We start from the raw sequence: 21,745 nt of genomic DNA, 5'->3' as shown, positions 1-21,745 counted from the left end.
TGGTTCCAGCTCTTGTGATTGCAGGATCAATTAACGGTTGCTTGTAAAAAACTGCAGAGTGGATGTTATCAAAGGTGATGATTTGACAACACATGCAAACAAATGGTGTTTATATGAAGTTAAATGTTCAAGAATTGAGTTACACAGGAAACCAAGGTACAACTTTCAGCAGTGGATTACATTAACTTTCTGTTTTTTCGTGCTTCAAGGTCCATGGATGAAAGCTTTAACTTGTCAGATGACAGCTCTGGTCCCAGCCCAGGAATTATTAGGAAGAAGAAGATAGCGATTGGAGTTATTTTTTCACTCTCCAGAGATGAAGATGAAAACAACAAATTTAATGAGTTCTTCTTCTCACACTTTCCTCTTTTCGAGAGTCACATGAACAAACTGAAGAGCGCAATAGAACAGGTAAACACAGCCTGCTTTGATTCTTGCACTTGTACTGCTGCGTGTTCCCCCCAGCTCAGTCACATTTAGTTTCTAACTCCTGTTACTAGTTTACAAAAGTGGAATCGACTTGCTGTTGGGTATTGGAGTTGCACCAGAGAAGAGCTCTGCTTCACAACGTCTTTTTGATGTTTCGTGTGGCTAGCAAAAGCACAACGCGGGGCGAGGACCGAGCACTGCTGCGTGACGCTGCGGGGACTGCTGGCAGCTGGAACGCTCACTGGGCTGTGTACGCTCCCAGCCAGCCCCGGAGCAGCCGGGGGAAAGGTGCTTTTAAGGCCACCTCTGCCTCCCTGTTTCAGCTGTATCTGAGGCTCGTGGGTCGCAGGGTCAGAACCGATCTCTGGGCTGTTTCAGGCTGTAAATAAATATCAAGCTTTTTTTCTTTCCCTTTATTTTACCCCCTGATTCTGATCGTAGGAGATTTTCAAAGATCAAAGTTTCAAATGTGCAGTTAGATTTGCTTCAAATCTCTCTTCTAGGAAATACTTAGTGGTTACTTTGCCACTGCAGTGAAAACTTTGACCCCTTTTATGCCTTGAATGATGAAAAGCACAGAAGAAGCAGAGGCTGCAAATGCATGTGCCTCACCTGTCTTTCCTCAGATATGAAAGTTGGCACCTGTACCATCATTTTATCACTTCAAAAATGTTATTTGCATGACTAGTGGCATGAAAGATAAAGTCAAACACATGACTTTGTTTTCCATTTTCTGTGCTTCTGTGGCTATGTGTAACTTATCTGTTTAATGATTGTTTTCAAGGCTATGAAAATGAGTCGTAGATCAGCTGATGCCAGTCAGCGGAGCCTGGCATACAACAGGATTGTTGATGCCCTTAATGAATTCAGGTGAGCAGTTTGTCCCCTCTCTTTTGTATCTGTTTCTTCAAAAGCACTCAAGTCTGTTTTAGAAGGATCTCCTTAGTGCAGGATCAATAACTTATAATGCCTAAAGACTTCTGCAAAAGTAAGTGCAAGAAAGGTAGTGGTGGTAGGAAGCCATGATAATCTGTTTGTGTTTTTAGATTTTGCCGAGTGTGTATATCCATCAGGGCTTGGTGCGAACAGGACACGGATGATCAAGGTTTTCTGTGCTTCAGGTGGTAATGAAGTTCTCAGCAGCCTCTTAAATTGTCTTTTATGGCCCGTTGAGAGGGGGGAAAGAATTGCAAAGCCCTGTTAGGGAAATCCTCCTCTAGTGTATATTTTCCTGATGTGTGAGCAAAGCAGAGACCTTTACCCTCCTCTAAATTCTGCTCCAAAGGCGTTTCAGATAACCAGCTACGAAGGAGGAGGACTATCTTTTTCACACAGTAAAATGCAGTACTGTAATCTCTTGCTATCAGTACCTGCAGAGCGTCTCTGTTCAACAGTTAACACACAGAGTAACGCAGATAAGCACATCCCTGGCATTTAGCTGTATTTTCTTTCCATAGCTGAAGTCATGGGGAGGGAATTAAGATGAAATCCATCTGTTTCAAGTGATTCATCTTCTCTCAGATGGGAGTGGCAGGATGCTTCCTTTTACAACCAGTTTAGAGCTACTTCTTAAAGACATTGTAGAAGGCAGTGCTCTGATGTTGTAAAAAGACAATCCTGACATCGGGATGGATTGTACTGAACAGCGACGGATCCTCAGGGCTCACTCATTTTTCTACAGTTCCCCTTCCAACCTGAATGCCACGGTGTTGCAGGATGAAGGCACAGTGTATTTCACTTTTTTTTTATTTTCTAGAAGCTCACCTCCAGGCAGTTGTGAGGAAGGGCAGAGGGATGTGTTTGGTAGGGACAGGAATCGGGGAAGAGCAAGCACGTGGGCCTGCGGTGAGAGGTGGATGGGGTAAGCGGTGCCAAGAGAGGGAGCAGAGGGAGCTCGTGACTGCTGGGAGCTGCTGATCCTGCCCAGGGGCCCGAGACAAGTTCGGCAACTCTGCGCAGCCACGGTGGAGGTTCCTCTGCTCCCCCAGCTCTGCTCTGCCTCTCCTCCCCAGTCCCACCCAGAGCCATTGCTCTGCATTCCCACCCCCTGATAACACCCCCTCCCCAGCTGTTTCCCCAGAACATTCCCCCCCAAGATAGACTCAGCGGACTTTGCTCGTTCTCCTTTGTCCTTCCAAGTTAAACAGTTCCAGAGTGCTGGGGAGGGGCGCATATCCCAAATTCAGCGCAGCAAAAATAACCCTGAAAACACAAGCCAGATCCCCCTTGCGCGCTTTTTCCTCCTTGGAGGGAAGCTCGGTGGTGCTGAGCTGGGATGGGACGAGAAAGGTCGCTCTTGTCGGGCTGAGGAAGAAAATAATGTCCCGCCAGACGCGGGAGGATTGGCACCCTCCTGCGCTGCTGTGAGACGTGATGGTTCACATGACAGGGCTGTTGCGTAACCAGCACTGGACGCCTGTGTCTAACTACCAGTTTTATGCAGCGGTTTCCATGGTGATATAAATATTACTCTTTAATAGTGTGACGAGGTAAATCAAGTCCAGTTTAATTTCATAGAAATGAATTTCCGGGGGCAGCAGACTTCGGCGATGGCGCGTTTTGTCAGCGAGCGCATTGGGAGGCGCACGTTAGCTGGTGCCCCCGGCCTGGGCTGGTCCTGCCAGCAGGCGAGGTCCCCGTGCCTCTGCGGTGTCTCGGGGTGGCAGGGCATCCTGCCACGAAGAAAAGCGTTTCTGTGATGTGCCAGAGCCACTTGCTTTTCAAAACCATGCGGTATGTGTCCAGTAAGAAAAAAAAGACACATTTGAGTACTGAAGGCTGGATGCAGAGATGCTTTGGCGCAGGTTCAGCAGACCCATCTAGGCCGCTGTTATCTCTCCAGGCGTCTGCTTTCCTGCCGCAGTCACGGGGAAGCCGGAGCCCAAGTCCTTTGGTGAACCTGAGCCTTGCGTCGATTCCTGCCCTCGTAGCAAATTCTGCTGGAGGAAAGAAGGGTGCTGACTTCAGTGGGCTGGTGTTTCTAAAACGTAATCCTCTGCTGGTTTAACTCATTGCAGTCTGTCTGTTTTTTTGTTTTTTTTTTTTTTTCTTTTAAAACTGAGACTTTCAGAGGTTCTCAAGTGTAGCTGATGTGCACTCCTCCAGTGATGAGAATAACCTCAGATCACTGGGGCGTGGGGGACCGGCTGCGCGCTGCCGTGCTGACGAGAGAAGGGAGGAGAGAGCGTGAGGGTCGTTACCGCAGCCGCGGACACCCAGAACCCCGCTCTGCAGGGAAGGGGCAGTGATTGAGGGGCAGCCCCTCTGCGGGGAAGGGGCAGTGATTGAGGGGCAGCCCCTCTGCGGGGAAGGGGCAGTGATTGAGGGCAGCCCCTCTGCGGGGAAGGGGCAGTGATTGAGGGCAGCCCCTCTGCGGGGAAGGGGCAGTGATTGAGGGCAGCCCCTCTGCGGGGAAGGGGCAGTGATTGAGGGCAGCCCCTCTGCGGGGAAGGGGCACTGTTGTGGGGCAGCCCGCGAGCAGGGTTATTGTCAGGAGCTGGCTGCGAGGGCAGCCGGGCATTTGGAGGCATCTACCTGCCGGTACTGGGGGTTGAGGGGGAGAAAAGAAGGCAGCAAAACAGAGCCCTTCCTTTGCGCTTGTTGTCTCATCCAGGGAAGCTGCCTTCTCTGAAAGGCCTAGGCTGCAAATAGATGCTATTGATAAATTTGCCTTCAGTTCGGTGCCCAGCTCCAGGCCGACCCTTGCATCGTTATTCACTTTGCAGCAATTTTTAATTTTCTAAAGCGCTGATGGATTTTGCTATTAACACTTGACTTAGGGGCTTGGAACTCTCTTCAGATGTCAGCTGTGCAGACACATGACTTAGGAAATAAGCCACTGTACTTGCATAAACATTCCGACTCCGCATCCCGAGGCCAGTGCAGCGCGTCAATGACACAGATCATGCGTCTGGCTGCTACCTGTGCGGCAAATATCAGGCTGGCGAGGAAACCCTGAACACAAGGCCGAGGGAAACACCTCTCCTCTGCTTTCTGGCAGCCAAATTCGATCCTGGTTTATGCCAATAATTTTTAAGCGGCTTAAGCTGCTGTGAACTGAGCAGTGCATTTTGCTCAACGGTGTGGGCCGGCCCCTGTGCCAGCACGGGCGCGGGATTCGCATGGGCTCCCTGCGTGGGGGAGCCCCGCTCCTGCACTCATTGCAGCAATTACTGCCTTCATTTCTTTTTCCTTGTTAAGGAAAAATCGTCTATGGAAGGAGGGAATGAGGATAGGGAGCAAATGTGTGTTCAGTAAGTTTTACAAGCCACTGATGTGTTTTCTTTTTTGAAATAATCCCTAAAGAGATGCTGGCCTTCACCACTGCAGCTCTTAAATGGCAGAGCAGCTCTCGCAGCATGGTGCTGAGGGCTGGAAGCGTTTCCCTTAGGGAAACATGGATTTGATGGATAGACCACGCGGTGGATAAGGACTTGGCTGGATGGCTGCACTCAAAGAGTTGTGGTTGGTGGCTCGATGTCCAAGTGGAGATGGGTGACGAGTGGTGTTCCTCAGGGGTCGGTACTGGGATCGACCCTGTTCTACATCTTTGTTAGCGACAGTGGGGTAGAGCGTACCCTCAGCAAGTTCACTGACGACGCCACACTGTGTGGTGCAGTAGACATGCTGGAGGGGAGGGATGCCATCCAGGGGTGAGCCTGGGGAAACCTCATGAAGTTCAACCAGGCCAAGTACAAGGTCCTGCACGTAGGTCGGGGCAATCCCAGGCACAAATCCAGGCTGGGAAGAGAATGGATGGAGAGCAGCCCTGAGGAGAAGGACTTGGGGGTGATGGTGGACGAGAAGCTCAACATGAGCTGGCAATGGGCACTGGCAGCTCAGAAAACCCTGGGCTGCATCCCCAGCAGCGTGGCCGGCAGGTTGAGGGACGGGATCCTTCCCCTCTGCCCCGCTCTGGTGAGACCCCCCTGCAGCGCTGCGTCCAGCTCTGGAGCAGAAGGATGTGGACCAGTTGGAGCGGGTCCAGAGGAGGCCACGAAGATGATCGGAGGGCTGGAGCACCTCTCCTGTGAGCACAGGCTGTGAGAGCTGGGGCTGTTCCGCCTGGAGAAGAGGAGGCTCTGGGGAGACCTGAGAGTGGCTCCCAGTGCCTAAAGGGGCTACAGGGAAGATGGGGAGGGACTTTCAATAAGGGCATGTAGTGACAGGACAAGTGGCAATGGCTTTAAACCGAAAGAGGGTAGGTTTAGATGAGATAAAAGGAAGAAATTCTTCCCTGTGAGGGCGGTGAGGCGCTGGGCCAGGTTGCCCAGAGAAGCTGTGGGTGCCCCGTCCCTGTCAGTGCTCAAGGCCAGGCTGGACGGGGCTGTGAGTGACCTGGTCTGGTGGTGTCCCTGCCCAGGGCAGGGGGGTGGAATGAGATGGTCTGTAAGGTCCCTTCCAACCCAAACCATTCCGTGAAGGGGGCTGCAGAGGGATGCTCTTGTGCGAGGAGCCATCGGTCTAGTTTAGTTTGTGCAGCGCCAGGGCAAGATGTCTTGGGCCGGTGCTAAAATCCAGGACAAAGGCCGGGGAGGTTTGCGGGTGTGTTTGGGTGAGGGTGAGGCAGGAAGCAGCACAGCGTGGCCGTGCCGCGCCGTGCGGAGGGCGGCTGCCGCGGCACCGCCAGCGCCATCGTGTCTGCAAGCAGCGGGGCCGCTCGCCTGGCTGCCACCTGCGCCCGCGCCGCCCACGAACCCGGGGCGGGGGTTGCGGGAGAGGTTTTGCTCAGGTCTTCTTTTTCGTTCGGCTGGGCTGTGCTCTGGTTTCGGGCCACTGTTATACACGAAGGTGTTTCCTGAGCTCCCCCAGCCCCGTGCCCTCTGCACCCATCGCTGCTGCCGAGGCACCCTTAAGCTCCAGGCTGGAGTTCAGCCTCCCAGAAGCATTTCCAGGTATAAACCAGTTTAAATGTACCGGACCCCTCAAAAGAAGAGTCTCTCATTAAGTAAACTTGCCCTCGCATGCCGCTGTGCCATGCTGGTGTGCGTGGGGGGTGGCGGGCGGAGGGGAGGGGGCTGCTTGCTGCTGATGGTCAAGAGGGGTCAATTTGATTTTTAATGGTTTTTATTTAACTTCCCTGTAGTGTTTTGATTTTTTTTGTTTCTTGCTGTTTTTTTTTTTTTAATTTTGTTTTGTTTTGTTTTGTTCTTTAGCAAATGGCTGGGAGAGCGTTTTCCTCCGTGCTTGCAGAGCGGTTTAATCCTTGCCCTTGGTTTCGGTGCGGCGCTGGCGGCGCTGGCACGGAGGGCTCCCCGCGCCGCAGTCACATGCCTGCTGGCTGCCGGCCAGGGCAATCTGATCGCTCTCGGAGGAAACACTATCAGTTGCAGATGCAGCCAGGGTTACCAGAATAGTAAATAACAAATCACAAGACTCAGTCTATCTTTTCAACGAAAACAAATATTTTAATATGTTGGGTTTAGTGTAGAAGTCGTTTCTTTTTTTTTTTTTTTTTTTTTTTTTTTGGCTTGGGTTAGTTTGCATACGAAGGAGAATTAAGCTGTGTTTTATGTTAAGTTCTGTGATTTATCTTCAGCTTTTAAGGTCAGCTGTATCTGGGGGCTGCGAGCCTCAATACTTGTTTTCAGCTTTGAAACTCAGCGAGCTTTGGAGTCCCTGGGCTTTTGGGGTTTCTCCCTTTCTTGGAGCCTCTTTAACGTCCGTTCCAGTTCACAGGCTGTGAGCAGAGCTTGCCCTTCATCATCCCACCTCTGGTCCCAGCTCCCTGCTGCTGAGGCATGAAATCCCGGAGCCCCCGAAGCGCTGCACTGCTGGGGACCCTCCAGTTCCCCCCCGGTGTCACCGGGCTGCGTGCCCCGCTCGTGTCTAACCTGGCAGGGCCGTTGTGCCCGGGCCTGTAACCGGTCTGTGCTTCCCCCCGCCCTGAGAGGACCGGTGGCCGAGGGTAACGCAGACAGCCCCGAGGCTGCTCTGCCCCCCCAGTACGCAGCCAGCCCTCCCAGTGCCCTGGCTCTGGTAAACGCTGGGGTAACTTGCCTTGCCCCCTCTCCAGCCCGTTGACTGTTTTCTGGCTTTCCCGTTCTGCCCGTGGCGGTGGAGTGTCTGAACGTCTCCCCTTTGAGAAAGACTGGGCTGGTACGGTGAGCACACAGGATGGCATTTTGTATTTCCTGAAAACCGGTAGAAAAAATAAAGCAGAAAATGGCACTGCCCCTCTCGCCCTCTTTCTGCTGGAGCAGTTGCTGTGACTTCGGCAGGGTGCACGGCCACCTTTGGGGAGCTACTCTGGGCGTCTTGTCACCCACAGCTGATTTCTTCTCTGCTCAATAACCGGGGAAGAACTCCTTCCTCCCCCAGCGCCCCTCGTACGGGCGCCGTCGCGCGCCGCGCTGCTGCTGACGGGCTGGGCTCTCGTGCCCTCGCGAGCTGCGCTTCAGACCACGCAAGATCTGGCAGCCGCTGCTGGAGCGCGTGTGCCTGCCTGATGCGCACAGCCGTTGCCTTATTTCTGCAAGCGCCTATAAATGTTTAGACCAACGTATCCAGAGAAGATCTTCATAAATCGGGGATAATGGGAATCTTTTGTCTTGTAAAACAGAAATATCTCTTCTGGGAAAAGTAGTGCATGAGGTGGGGAGAAACCTGAACCGATCAGTCATTTCCTTTGTTGGTTTGGTTTTTTTCAGGCTGTTTTTGCTGCGATGAAAATACAGGTTCCCATAGCATCGTAACATAGGCATTGTACTTAAAACAAAACTCTAATTTGGTTAGATTTTAGAGGAGTTTAACAGTAATCTGAGGGATTTTAGCCGAGCAGAGCCAGAGTTTTAATCGTACACTGACTGTCCTCTGTAGAGTCAAAAAGGATGTGGGTAGGTGCGTAATCCCTGAGCCCGCGGGGTAACTCTGACTCTCGTACGTTATATTTAAAGCTGTAGGAGTAACCTGGTCCTCAGCTCTCCACATCCCCGCTTGGGTGGGTTTGGCCTGGAGACACACCAATTTTTAAAGCAAGGAGGAAGTTCAGGTATTTTTGGAAGTCAGATACCCAGAAACTTGCCTCGGTGGTCAATCAAGGAGAGCTATGGAGGATTTACGTGTTCTGAACGAAATGGAGAGAAAGCAGGCGGATAACAGCAACAAGAACCCTGTTCGTTTCTTCTCTGTTTGGAATGGGGCAGCTCTTGACTTTGGGCAGTGAGCGTTGCTGTGCTGGGAATCAGTGAGCAGCATGGTTTGGATAATGGCTGATGAGAGAAAATTTGTTTCTGATAGAAATGACAGCTGGAATTTACAGCAGTAAATTCTTTGAGTAGGGATCTCTGCCTTTTCTTATTTTGTTTAGTCTCCTGGATTTTTGGTTTTGTTTTCTAGAACGACTATCTGCAATCTCTACACCATGCCACGGATTGGGGAGCCTGTCTGGCTTACCATGATGTCGGGGACGCCAGAAAAGAACCAGCTTTGCCATCGCTTCATGAAGGAATTCACGTTCTTGATGGAAAATGCTTCTAAAAACCAGTATGGTGGATTTTAGTTTTTAAATCACACACATGTTTATGCCTTTTTGTTTCACACCCCTTTTTGAATTGGATTTTAAAATCTTGAAAATCAAAGAATCAAAAGACTGTCCATTGAACAAAAAAAAAGAAATAAAAAAGAAATAAGAAAGTATTTCATTAAATGCCTGCTTCCCCACAATGCCCTGATCTTGGAAGAGGCTAAACTTTTGAAACATGTCCATAGGAGGAAGCGCGTGATGGGTGTGTATGTCTGGAAGGGGGTGAACGTACCTTATGAAATGCATTAATCTACCTTTCAGAATCAGTTATCATATGATGAGCAGGGTTAGACGTTCAGTAAGAGCCCTGCCTGTAATACTGTCTGACCGCAAATTGCTCTTAAACCCGACTTCTGTGAAATGCCACTAGAGAAATCGTGTGCTTCGTTAGCGCTCGCCTCTCTGCCCTCAGGACAAGGCCGTGAGCGGTGGTTGGAAATTGAGAAAGAGAACCTTCTTGATAAACTTGGGAGAATCTGATAAATTTACTCTTTTGTCAACACTTCATCCTCTCTCCCCAGGGCACGAATAGGGGAAGTTTTAAAAGCGTTTGGCTCCGTTTGAGCCCTAAAACGAGCACAAACATGTGAAGTTTGAGTGGGAACGGCACTGAGAGACCAGCTGTTGGCTCCGGGGAAGCTGCTCCCTGCGGAGTGGGGAAGGGGCTGCCGCTCACCATCTTCCACCTTTGCCACCATCTTTGTCACTTTTTCTCTCCCCGAGATGAGTGGGTGGTGGTTGGTGGTCAGCCTGGCCCACCTTCCCCTGCCTCACCGCGATGGGAGGAACTGGGGGGAGCTGGGAGGGGTTCAAGTGTCGTTCCTTACAGTCAGTTCCTGCTGCAGTGGAAGCTTTTTCCTGGGATTAGCCCCTTTGGTCCCTGCCATTCTGAGCTCTGTACATCTTAATTACAGTCCAATGGTCATTTGTTTGGGTTTGTTTGCTTGCTTTATTTTAAATACAGTGAGAATTACACTCATGGAAGCAAGGGGGAAATCAACCCAGGTATCATTTTCAAACGGGTTTTAAATCTCCTTTCCTCCTGTGGCTGTCTGCAGTGAGGAAATGAGGCTGAACTCAGACGGCAGGGTTCCTGGTGCTGGTGAACTGTTCAGATCGCATTATTTTGAGGCTCGGTGGCATCTGACTGTTTCCCTCCCTGGGCGCTGAGCCGCTGCGGCGGCCGCCAGCTCCATCTGTCGGCACGCGGGAGGCTCCTGGGCCAGGCTGCTGCTCGCTGCTCCTGCCAGGACTGGGGACTGGGGGGGGAAAGGCTTCCCCCCACAGAGCAGGAACCGTGCTCCGTTGTGACAATAAATCACATAGTTCACGTTTTTCAGAGAGGTTTTTCGCCGTACTTGCTTAGCCAGTGAAAACGGTTCTGCTGGTGTAAGGACACAGCTTTCCGGCTGCGCTACCTTTCTGTATTGCTGGTATTATAGAAGTTTTTGGGTTTTTATTTTTGCAAAGGAGCAGCCATTGCATACAGTTTAGATGAAAGACTCCAGCACCTAGCTGTTCCACAGGTTTGGTAGCAGTAGCCTTCCCTCTCATCAGTAGTCAGAGAGCTTAAGGGTTTGGGATCTCCGTCTTGGAGTACGGAGGCCGCACAGTGCCACTGTTTTCTTACAGCAAACAAAGTTGCTTGGTTTAAAACCTATTTTATTTTAAATTTAATTTATTAAAATAAAAAATAAAATAAAAATTTATTTAAATATTATATTTTAAAAATTTTTTTCAATGTTTTACAACATAAAACTTGCAAAATAGGAAGTCTCATAATTATTGCTAAACAGAGGAACTGTGATGCCACGAGTCTAAAATGTTTAATTTTGTTTTAAATGTGTGTTCTGAAAAGGAGCTCTGCAGGGGTGGGAGGGAGGGTAGAGCCCTCCTGTCTCTCCCCAGAGAACCCAGACTGAAGGGGCCATCTTTGACTTTGAGGTTGTTTCTTCAGTCCTTGATCCATATAGACTGCAGACCTGCTGTCACTGTAACATCCTGAGTGTATACCTGGAAAAAAAACGATGGTGAACATTTTGCTTTCAGGTTTTTACCAGCTTTACTGACTGCGGTCCTGACTAACCACTTGGCCTGGGTCCCCACCGTCATGCCAAACGGCCAGCCGCCCATAAGAATCTTCCTGGAAAAGCATTCTTCCCAGAGCGTGGACATGCTGGCCAAAACTCATCCCTACAACCCGCTGTGGGCACAGCTCGGTACGTGGCAAACATCCCTAAACCATCCCACAGCTTTACAGCGATGGGTGTGCGCGCAACGGTTTTTATGGATGGTTTTTGTTTCCAACTCAGGTTAATTTTTTTTTTTAATTTAAAATGAGACAAAAGTGTGTATTTCAAGCTTAAAGGTGATCACTGTATTTTTTTTACCTGTGCTGTAATTTCTTAAGACATTTCAATTATAAAATGGAACCAAAAAGTAAAGCCCTCTTGAGTCATCTACAGCAGGTTGGTCTCTTGGTGATGACAGAGGATTCTAGTCCTCCTCTGGTCCTCCCTCTACAAGGAGAATACATTTTTATTTTTTGGGATGCTGCTATCAATAAGCCTTGTTCTGGAAAGAGCCAGTCAAGGAAATCCATCTTTTGATGAGAAATGAACATACCCTCAATACAAGAGGCAAAGGAGCGACACAGTACAGGAAATCCTGACTGGGCCACCCCCTGGGTAAGGTCTCGAAGCCTAGTCCATTGGGTAGCTAGTCATACTGTCCTCTCATTGCACAGTAGAGAAGAGGAGATCAGCGTCCGTCTCCCTGGTCAGATTGTCCTGCTCTGCACAGAAACTCCCATGGAATTTGCTTAGGGAAGGGAAAGGAAAGTTTTGCACGGTTGCCCTGTTCTAGCGTAGGCAGGAATGGCCAGGGGCTTGGCAAGAAGACTTGATTTCAGAGCTCATGGGACTCAAGGGATGTGCTGGGGTTAGGTTGGCCTTCAAGGACTCTTAGATCCCTTGTCCCCCATCTCTGCATTCATGCAGCGCCCTGATACCTCCGGAACAACATACGCCCCGGGTGAGTCTGGTGCACAGTCAAAACAACCCATCCAACCCGTAGGGAAAAGGAGGTTGGCTTCAGCTGTGCACCCGCCACTGTCACTTTTTGCCCTCGTTCTTGGCTTGGTACAGCTTTCTCTTGGTGGGTAAAAGTTCAGCCCGTTTCCAGACTCTACAGGGTAATTCGGAGCAGATGCCTCCTCTCTCGCGTGGCTATATAAGGAGCCCAGGAGAGCAGCCTCCAAAGCTAGGCACTGAAGTTAGGTGATGCGAATACTCCCTAATATGTGAGATCAGATGTCTCCCTGACCAGCGTGTCACCTTACACACGATACCAACAGCATCTTTGGGATTCTCTGTATTGAAAACAAAATACTGGCATAGCTGTCCTCACTCTTCTGCTTTAGTATTTTTCTGCTGTAGACCTGGCCTTTGAAAACTGGCCAGAACTATTGTCTGTTAGAAGAAAAATGTACTTTAAAGATGCAAAATAACTGTCTGTTTTATTTCCTGTTCTAGGTGACCTGTATGGGGCTATTGGATCACCTGTGAGACTAGCGAAAACAGTTGTGGTTGGCAAAAGGCATGACCTGGTACAGAGATTGCTTTATTTCCTGACTTACTTCATCAGATGCTCTGAACTTCAAGAGACGCATCTTTTAGAAAATGGGGAAGATGAAGCTATTGTCATGCCTGGAACTGTTATAACTACCACGCTGGAGAAAGGAGAAGTGGAAGAATCTGAGTATGTGCTTGTCACAGTGCACAAGAACAGGGGCAACTTGCTACCGACGGAGTCTGAAGAAACGAGAACTCCTAACTGCAGCTGTAAATATTGCAAATGTCCGATTTCCCTTGCACAAAACATAGAAAGTGTTTCACAGCAAGAGAGAGAAGACACTCAAAGCACTCCTAAGGTAGAGCTGGAAACTTCTTTGGATGAGAACAGAACCATTGTTCCTGACGACTGCCAGGAAGATGCTGTTGATGTGAAGCAGCCGAGACCCTGCCTGGACACAAAAGTAGAGACCGTGGTGTGCACAGGGTCAGCTTCACCAGAAAAACGTGTGGCGATGGAGTCTGGTTTGGAGCCGACAGCAAACGCGTGGAGGAACGAAGACTCGCTGGAATCAGGCAGCCAGGCGGTCGGCGTAACAAGGTCACCTGGGATCGCTGTGGAAAAGAAGCCGCCGGATAAGCTCTTCTGCGATGCGTTTCCTTGCGGTGCTGCCGAAGCTCAGACAAAGGTGACTTTCCTCATTGGTGACTCCATGTCACCCGATTCAGACATCGAACTCAGAAGTCAGGCAGTAGCGGAACAAATTGCTAGGCATCACAGCCCGCCAGCAACGGAGGAAGGAGTGTCTGCTGATCAGAACTGTGAAGCTAAACAAACTGTCGAGGACCAAAATAGAGACTGTGGGACAGCTGAACCCTTTCCTCAAGTTGCTAGCGAGCATCAGAGCTGGAACCCAAACCCGTACACCGCTGAGAGCATGAGTCTGTTTGATGAATACTTCACTGATGACAGTTCAATTGAAACCCGGACTATTGATGATATTCCAGGGCAAGCAGCAACGGACCTTCTTTCTCACAGCAGTAGTTTAGAGTTTTCTAAAAAGCTGTGTACAAAGACTAGCAAACCACCTAGCGAGTTTTGTAAATTTATGGACTCTGTTCGACAGGAGACCTACAAAAACTGCTTTAATGAGCAGGACCAAAGAGAGAAAATCTCTGTTCGTGTCCCCCATGGGGACAGGGAAAACGTAGAGAAAAAAGTCGCCCCGGGAATTGATTGGGACATTCCAAGAAATGAGAGTTCAGATAGCGCCCTGGGCGACAGCGAAAGTGAGGATACAGGTCATGATCTGACTAGACCAAGCGGAAACTATTATGGAGCAGAGCAAGAAGACTGGGCAGAGGAATACGAGATTCCTTTCCCTGGGTAAGTAGTGTTCAGCAGGAACAGACACTGAAAGAGATACAGCCTCTTCTCATGTCACATGTTTGGAGGAATGTAGCCTAACTTGGCACCAGTAGTTGGAAAAGTGTCTCTTGAGCTTGCTGGTTGTAAAAAAAAATAGAGAGAGATCAGTGGTCTGGAAAAAAACACTAATTCTGCATTGCAGCCTTGGCTCCTATCCTTTTCTTCCACAATGGTCTGACTGCAAAAGCTGACTTAAACTCCTGCTTTTTAAAAAGTGCTTGTAGGGAGGCTAGGAGAGATACAAGAAATGTGAAAATGCAACTCTCTGCAAGCTGAATTTGTTGTTTGCTGTTGTCCATCTCTTTGATGTGCCTTTCTTGCAGGTCTAAATTAGTCGAAGTGAACTCTGTCCAGCCCAGTATTGCCAATTTTGGAAGATCCTTACTAGGTGGCTACTGTTCATCTTACGTCCCTGACTTTGTTTTGCAAGGAATAGGAAGCGATGAAAAGCTGAGGCACTGTTTGGTGTCAGATTTGTCTCACGCTGTGCAGGTAATTAAGCTATTGCTTGGTAAACCTATTTGTCACAGTAGGGAAAGGCAAATGTTTTTGAATGTACAAACCTGCTGGAAGTGGAAACATTTACTGTCGCAGCTCTCTTCAGGTTTCTCCGGTCCCAGGTCCCAATTTTTTTCTCCTCTCTCAATTAATGTGTCTGAAAAACGCTATTCCACTGCAAATCTGGAGCACAAAAACTTCGACTCTGGCTGAAGCCAGCTGAGGGGCTCGTGCCCTATTCGTGCTGCCTCCTCTTCCCGTGCACAGCTGACCAACGTGCTGCTACTCGTGGGGCGGTGAAGCCGTCAGGAGTGCTGGGTGTTTTGGGGACATTACTGCTTTTTTAGGATTGTAGTCAGAAGTGTCCAATAGTGCCGGCTTTGTCGGAAGAGGAGAAACCAATGTGTAGACAGCTGTCCTATGGGGACTCGCACTTCTCGCGTGTGCTGGAAGTCATCTCTTCTGCACAGAAGCTTTTCCCTAGATGAAGCGGTGCGTGACTGGGAGCTGTGGGATTTCCCACCCCTTTTATAGGCGCCAGGAAAGGAGTGGCAAGCAGGCTGGCCCTGAGGAGTGTGATTCTGCTTCCCTCCGGTTTATTCCCAAGGGAATGGGGAGAGGTCTGCGAACAGACTGGTGAGCAGTGGTGTCTCCTCCCTCCCATGGGAGCCTCCAAAATGTCCTTTTCTCCACAGCTCTTGAGTTAACGCTGCGCATCACGCCTTGCACAGACAGCACCCTGTCCCCTTCCCTCGTGCCCAGCGCTGCCGGGGAGCCCCGCTCCCTGCGCAGCCGTTCTAGGCGCTGCTTTACGCCTCCGTGTTTTACACCAAATGTTTAAGCCATTTGTGAAGTGAAATTGAACTTCAGGCAACAAAGGCAGCAGCGGGAGGTCGCTGCTATGAAACAGATGCATCTGAAATAAAACCTCATAGCGGCGCATCTCCTTAAAACTGCAGAAGTCAAAGATTGAGAGGATATGAAAGGACCAAGCACGATTTTACATGAAAGGACCAAACGATTTTACATGCTACTCTTCAAGTAAAATACTAACTGCACCCTAGCCCTGTGTGAAGTCCCTGTGGGACTCTTCGTAAGAGGTGCTTCCTAACAGTCCAGCCCAGAAAATGTCTTGGGGAAGGACAGCGGGGTTCCAGATCCTCCCTTTTCAAAACCTCCATGGCTTCAGAGAGGAGGTGGAACCCTGCTCGGCAGGAGCAGGAGCCGGGCCCAGGCTGGGGTCCTGACTCCCTCTGCTGGCCTCCCGTACGGGGAAACCAGTGACAACTGGGAACAAAACCCACTGCACTCACACAGCTGTGTTGAACAGCAAGTTGGATGGTTGGTACTTTCAGTTTTAGGGGATTTAAAATATACTTCTTCAGAAGTCTTTCTGTAAAGTATCAAAAGATACAATTACCAGCCAGGGACACACACCTCCAAGCCTGGAAGAAAATTTAAAATAATGACTGTATCCTTCTAAGACTGCGCCTTGCTTACAGCAAAGCTCTGGTTTTAGTGGGTGGAATGCAATCTGTAGCACATGTTACCGTATTTTAGATGAAGCGGTGTCTGGGACGCCAGCTCCGCCATCCAGGATGGCGACATTTTGTGCAAAGGCCGTTGTTGTTTGTCATTCTCAAGAGTCCTGCGATTCGTTTTGTGTTTGCAGCATCCTGTTCTGGATGAGCCGATTGCAGAAGCCGTCTGCATTATTGCAGACACAGACAAGTGGACGGTGCAAGTGGCCAGTAGCCAGAGGCGCGTTATCGACAATAAGCTGGGAAAAGAGGTGTTAGTGTCGAGTCTCGTCTCCAACCTGCTTCATTCCACTCTGCAGCTCTACAAGCATAATTTGTCTCCAAACTTTGTAAGTATGAATGGCAATCGAGGGGGCGATGTTTTTAAAGCATCTTTTCACTGCACAGGTTAACGAGGTTCTGCCTAGTTTATTTATTTGTAGCCACAATTTTAGCAGCTGGTGCGTCCCCCGATGTAGCTGTTTGAGCTGTCCATTTAGACACTGCTCTGTAATCAAGACAGCTGTCGCATTAATTCTCATTTAACGTGCAATCAGAGGCTTCTGCTCAAAAGCAAGAGTCTTGCCAGTGAATATCTTAATAATTCACCCAGCCGCAGCCCCGGAGAGGCAGTGGCCGCGTGGGGTCTGTGCTGCCTCGCGCTGCGGCTGGGTGGGGTTTGGACGCAGCGTTCTCTCCTCCCTGACGCCACTCCCTTTGCTTTCTAGTGTGTCATGCACCTGGAAGATCGGCTGCAGGAGCTCTATTTCAAAAGCAAGATGCTGTCGGAGTATCTGAAGGGCCAGATGAGGGTTCACGTCAAGGAGCTGGGCGTGGTGCTGGGGTACGATCTCAAACTTCCTCCGAGCCGTGCTGCCCTGGGTTTCCCGGTGCCCAATCCTCCGCCTGGGGTTGTCCTAAGCACAGCGAAATGGATTCCTAAATGGGACTGGACCGTAACGTGGCGTAAATCACCCACGGCTGCAGGCTTCTCCTTAGCCATTGCTTGATCCCCAGGATCCCCCGGCCTTTCGCTCTTCCCTGCGGGCAGGAATGTGCTCAGCACTCCAGAGCTCGTCAGACTCCTTCCTTAGTTGGTCAGTCATCCCTGAACAACGTGGGGCACCTGATTCCTCCAGGTTGGCTTTCCCTACATGGCAGAAACCACCCTCTGTGTCACGTGAGGCACATAATGCCTCTCCGTGGGCGCGGGGCGCAGGCAGAGAAGCTATTTGAGGGGTGTTTATCGGAAGGCTCTGAGCAGCGTTTCATGCAGAGGACGGCCGAGGGAGCGCGTGTGGAGCTGGAGATGGGCAGCAGCTGCAGCGGGGGGAGCTCCAGCTCGATGCCAGGGCTTCTTTGGTAGCTGCAGAAGCGGTTCAGCTTTGTCCCCCAACTGTTGCTTCCTTTACATCGAGTGTAGGAAGGAATCCACTGGTTTTCCTCCCTCCATCTGCTTTCCCACCAGTTTGTTTGCTCTGTGGAAAGAAAAAAAAACCCAGGCAGGTAGGAGCTAGGGCAGCGCTGGCAGTGCAGAGCTGTCGCTCATCGGCACGAGCAGGCGCGTCTGGAGGGGCTGTTAGAAACAAATCTGGGGGCTGGGGCGTGTAACGCGGCTGGCAGTGCTGTGTGGGGAGGGATCCGCAATGGGCTTCGGTTTTCCTTGAGGAACGTCCTTCCCCTCGGCGCCGTACGTGCTCCCGGCCCGATTGTAAACCCTTGGGTCCGAGCAGGCAATGTGGTCACTGACGCACGTGTGCAGCCCGCTTCGTTACGGCTGAGATTAAATGTGACTCCTCTGCTTCCTCCTAGGATCGAGTCCAGCGACCTCCCCTTGCTGGCAGCCGTAGCAAGCACTCACTCTCCCTACGTTGCCCAGATTCTGCTTTAAAATGCCAGAGGCCACAGACGTTGACTTTTTTCCCCTCTGGAAACGAAGTGGAAGACAACTTGTTCTGGCTCCTTTCTCTTGGAAGCAGCTAAAACAAACTGCTTGTGGAGCTGCGGCACCTCCATATATGACTGCACGTTCTGCAGACAGCCGGAGGCTTCTCGTCTCTGCTTGGCCGTTTGTAACAAAGGAGGAAGAAAGGAAAAAAGAAAAATGAGTAAGCCGGAGATTTCAGCCACAGAAAAGCGAAGATTTTAGCGAAAGCTAAAGATCTGCATTTTTTATCAGTTTCCGCCGCAGTGGCTAACTGTAATTTGTACCGGGGAACGCGAGGAAGAGCTGCTTTGAGAAATACCTGACGCTCTCACCAGTTCTAAACTCGCCACGAGAACGCAGCAGCTGCCTTCGGACTGGCTCCTGCTGCTGAGGATCTCGTGAGGGTCTGTAATTCCCAAGCTGCAACGATTTGTAAACAACTTCTACTTTTTCATGTCATAGTTGAGTTTTGGATACGTCCCAGAGGATGAACAGGGGTAGGGAGGGTTGGTTTGTTTTGTAAAAAGCTTCTTAATGACACTCAGCTCCAAAATTTATTTATGATTTTTCTCCTGGGGAGAGGGAGTAGCGGGGGGCGTAGGGGGGCACAGGGAGGAAGAGGCCAACAGACGCCGTAGCGATGGAGATTCTCTTTCTTGGCCGGATGCTGTAACCAGTATTAAATGTTTATAATGTTTAAATGTTGCTTTATACTAGGTGATGCTTTTCTTCCACAATGTTTAAAAAAAAAAAGAGAACGTTGGCTGAAATTGCCCCGTGGAGTCCCCAGAACGACGTGACTATTACCTCCGACTTTTTTATGGTCTGTAATGTTCTGGCAACATCGTATTCTTTTTTACAGCAGTCAGTCAGCTATTGAAATAATGAACTAGAGATAATTGTACCAAAGCATTGGGAAAAAATGAATAGATTATTGCCCTTAATTGCTCAGGTAACTAATTGATATATTTTTTAAAAGCGTTCTACAAAAAATGAACATTGATTACAGCATAGTACAGTGATATCGGAAGTATTTTTTGACAAGTGTACCCTTGATGCAGATGACTCTAATCCCTTTTCTACTCACTTGTGTGATTACCAGCAGGAAATGTTTATTTTACTCTCAGCGCTTCTCCTCTGCTCAGCCACCGCTGTTTGCCGTCGTACGTCCCACAGCCGTATGGACAGCTGGCGGCCCCGGGCTGGTGCCAGCAGTGTGAATGCGCAGCGGTAGGTGGATTATGTTTTCAAAGGCTCTACTACCTCAGTTTAACTGGACTCTTCATTAGAGGCTTCTCTTTGCGTTTTTGTCCTAGCAGCCAATTAATGTTGCTGATTTTTAGGCTCTGTTTGCATTAATTACGCGCAGTATAGTGACATTCACGGGTTGTCCACCGCAGTAGGAGACACGCGTTCACTTGGTGGCTGAACTCTGTGAACGGCTCTCTAAATACGTCGTTCTGTAACCATCTCCTCAGTAGGACAGCACGCCTGCTATTGTTGTTTGCGGAGTTCTTTTAAATACAAATCTTTTTTAACCATTTGATAAACTTGAAAACAATAGGAGAGATCCTTGCCCCACCGCTGTCGACGACAAAACTCTCCTCCTGTCCTTTGCGGGGCCAGGATTTCACCCAGCGTGGTTTTTCAGTGATATTTAAAATCTGTAGCAGAAGAGACCGTTGCAGGGGAGATCTACACGGCACCCACACCCCGTTCCGTGTAGGACGGAGCCTGCGCTGGTCCGTAAACCAAACCTTCACGTGGGCAGTGTCATTTGAAACTCTCTTGTATATAAGATCAAACGCTGACTGCTGCAGGGAAGAAACTTGTGTTTAATGTGACCTAAGGATGTTTCTCCCCTGTTCTCCAAATGTCCTTTCTTCACCACCCAATTGTATCCCATCTGGCTTTTGGAATGAGCACGAAACGTAGGGGCCCAGTGGCGTCAGCACCTTTTTAATGAGACATAGGCTTGAGCTCAGAACATGAATTGTTAACTCTTTGCTACGATACGTTACGTAGCCAGTAGTTACGGCTCTGAACGTTGTCCGCAGATCTGCAGTTGTCACCCGACGGTCTGAGTGCTGCCGGGGGCCGGCGGTGCGGCCCAGGCGGAGGAGCCCCGAGGACGCGCTCCTGCCCTCGCCTCGGGGAGGTGCCTTGCGCGGGTCCGTCCGCAGGCCGTGCCCGAATAGCTGGGGAGCGCCGCGCCATGATCCTGGCGCCTCCCAGAGCCGTGCCGGAACGCATCCTCGCAGGAAAATGCTGCGTTCCCCTCCGTGGAACCGTTATTGGGTGAATTGTGGGTATGGCTTGAAACGGCTGGGACTCTCCAGAAAGAGCCTTGCGCAGCTGAAATGAGTATTAATTAACCTGAGGAGGAGAAAATTTTGGTGGTTGCTCAGCCGTGTCCTTCTCTGCTCTCTCTGCCCAGCACAACCCGCAAACGCCGCGGTAATCTGGTCAGTCCCAGCCGCAGCGGCCACGCGTGCGGCTTCCTCGCCACCCGCCCGCCGGTGCCCGCAGAGCCCCGGGGCGAGCGCCGCTCTCGGCGCGGTGCGGCCTCTCCAGCAGTGTTGCCGTGGTGGTCACAACGCCCCCGGACCCTCCCGCGATGGGGAGTCGCTCCGTGAGTTATCTGTAGGGTACGGGAACAATGAGGTACGCACGTCTGTCTGTTAAATAATACAAAGAGGGAGCTTTTCCAGGACTATGACATCAGCCTTCACAAAGTGTAGCGCCATTTGTTTTATGTGACTAGAAAACTAACGTTTGATTTCTTTTTTCCACTATTACCAATCTCCATTAACATGTCTTAATTTTCCGGCTGAAAGCGAAGTGTACTAGCACGCAAATTAGGAAATTTGGTTTTGTTGCAATTGGCAAACACTGGGCTGCTAAGAACAAAAAATATTTAAAAGAAAGGATTTTACATCTTGCGTATGTTTTCCCTATTAGTTATTATAGATGTTTTATGACAATTTTTTGCTTTCTCTAAATTATTTAGATGGTGGTACGTGTACAATGCTGGGTAAAATGTACATACTTGTTATCTCTTCTGTTTTTGTATATATTTCCCAAGATGTGCACTTGTATTATAATAACCATTCCCAATTTTAGGGGAAATTTGTGCAATAAATACAGTATGTCAATTTACTTCTGGTACAGTTTGTGTCCATTTTTTATGGCGAGTGTATAAACTGGAACCATCGCAAGCTTGCCGTCCGTCCGTCTCCTGTCCCGCATCCCTTCTGGGGCGTGCTCCCCAGTGCTTGGGGGTGCTGCAGCCATTTAATTCGGAGTCTCTTCACACCTTCCCCGGGTACCCTCGCTGCGTGCAACGTGCGGGACCAGCCCGGGGCCGAGCTGGGCCACGGGCAGAGGTGAGCGGCACGGGGCTGCGTCCTGCAGAGCCCAGCTGCCGGGCAGGAGCCTCCGCGGATCCCGCGGGCCGCAGAGCGAGCAGACCCAGACCGGAGCTTCCTAGGATTTCCACTTGCACCAAGTCCTGTCTTGGAAAAAGGTCCGTGTTACCAGGGGGTTTTCCATCTCCAGGAGCTGTCCCAGCAGACTCCCGGGTGTTTAAACCGGTCCTGTGCCACCGCCGTGAGCCCTCCCTGCGCGCAGGGAACGGGTGAGTCCCTCGGGCTGTGTGGTGGCAGCTGCCGTCCCCAGCAGCGCGGTACCAAATGGAGGAGACGGTCATGAGGCGTCCTCCTGACGGGGGGTGCGCAAGGCAAGCCGGCGATCATGAGTCTGCGTGTGCGTTTGCCAAGCGATTATGTTAGCAGCAAATTCAGCGGCACAATCACTGCAGCACCCAGAAAACGCTGATGTTGATGC

At 50.2% G+C, this 21,745-nt stretch overlaps 1 protein-coding gene across 3 annotated transcripts in view; it reads left to right on the top strand.

The window, feature by feature from the left end:
• Nucleotides 1–21,058, top strand: part of FNIP1 (folliculin interacting protein 1) — a 68,017-nt gene extending 46,959 nt beyond the window's left edge. For all 3 annotated transcript variants that reach the window (XM_086759175.1, XM_086759174.1, XM_086759176.1), the window contains 9 exons: nucleotides 210–411; nucleotides 1,214–1,299; nucleotides 8,767–8,913; nucleotides 11,003–11,172; nucleotides 12,487–13,912; nucleotides 14,278–14,446; nucleotides 16,125–16,322; nucleotides 16,701–16,816; nucleotides 17,785–21,058. In XM_086759175.1, coding sequence (XP_086615301.1) covers nucleotides 210–411; nucleotides 1,214–1,299; nucleotides 8,767–8,913; nucleotides 11,003–11,172; nucleotides 12,487–13,912; nucleotides 14,278–14,446; nucleotides 16,125–16,322; nucleotides 16,701–16,816; nucleotides 17,785–17,863 — 2,593 coding nt within the window. In that variant the 3' untranslated portion in view covers nucleotides 17,864–21,058. The remainder of the gene's footprint in view (nucleotides 1–209; nucleotides 412–1,213; nucleotides 1,300–8,766; nucleotides 8,914–11,002; nucleotides 11,173–12,486; nucleotides 13,913–14,277; nucleotides 14,447–16,124; nucleotides 16,323–16,700; nucleotides 16,817–17,784) is intronic.
• The last annotated feature ends 687 nt before the right edge of the window (nucleotides 21,059–21,745 follow it).

This window comes from Chlamydotis macqueenii, chromosome 14 (genome assembly GCF_036417535.1).
Source record: "Chlamydotis macqueenii isolate bChlMac1 chromosome 14, bChlMac1.mat, whole genome shotgun sequence".
In the NCBI taxonomy this organism is placed as follows: Eukaryota; Metazoa; Chordata; class Aves; order Otidiformes; family Otididae; genus Chlamydotis; species Chlamydotis macqueenii.
Note: the sequence above shows the minus strand (reverse complement) of the source record. Positions and strands in the feature narration are given on the sequence as shown.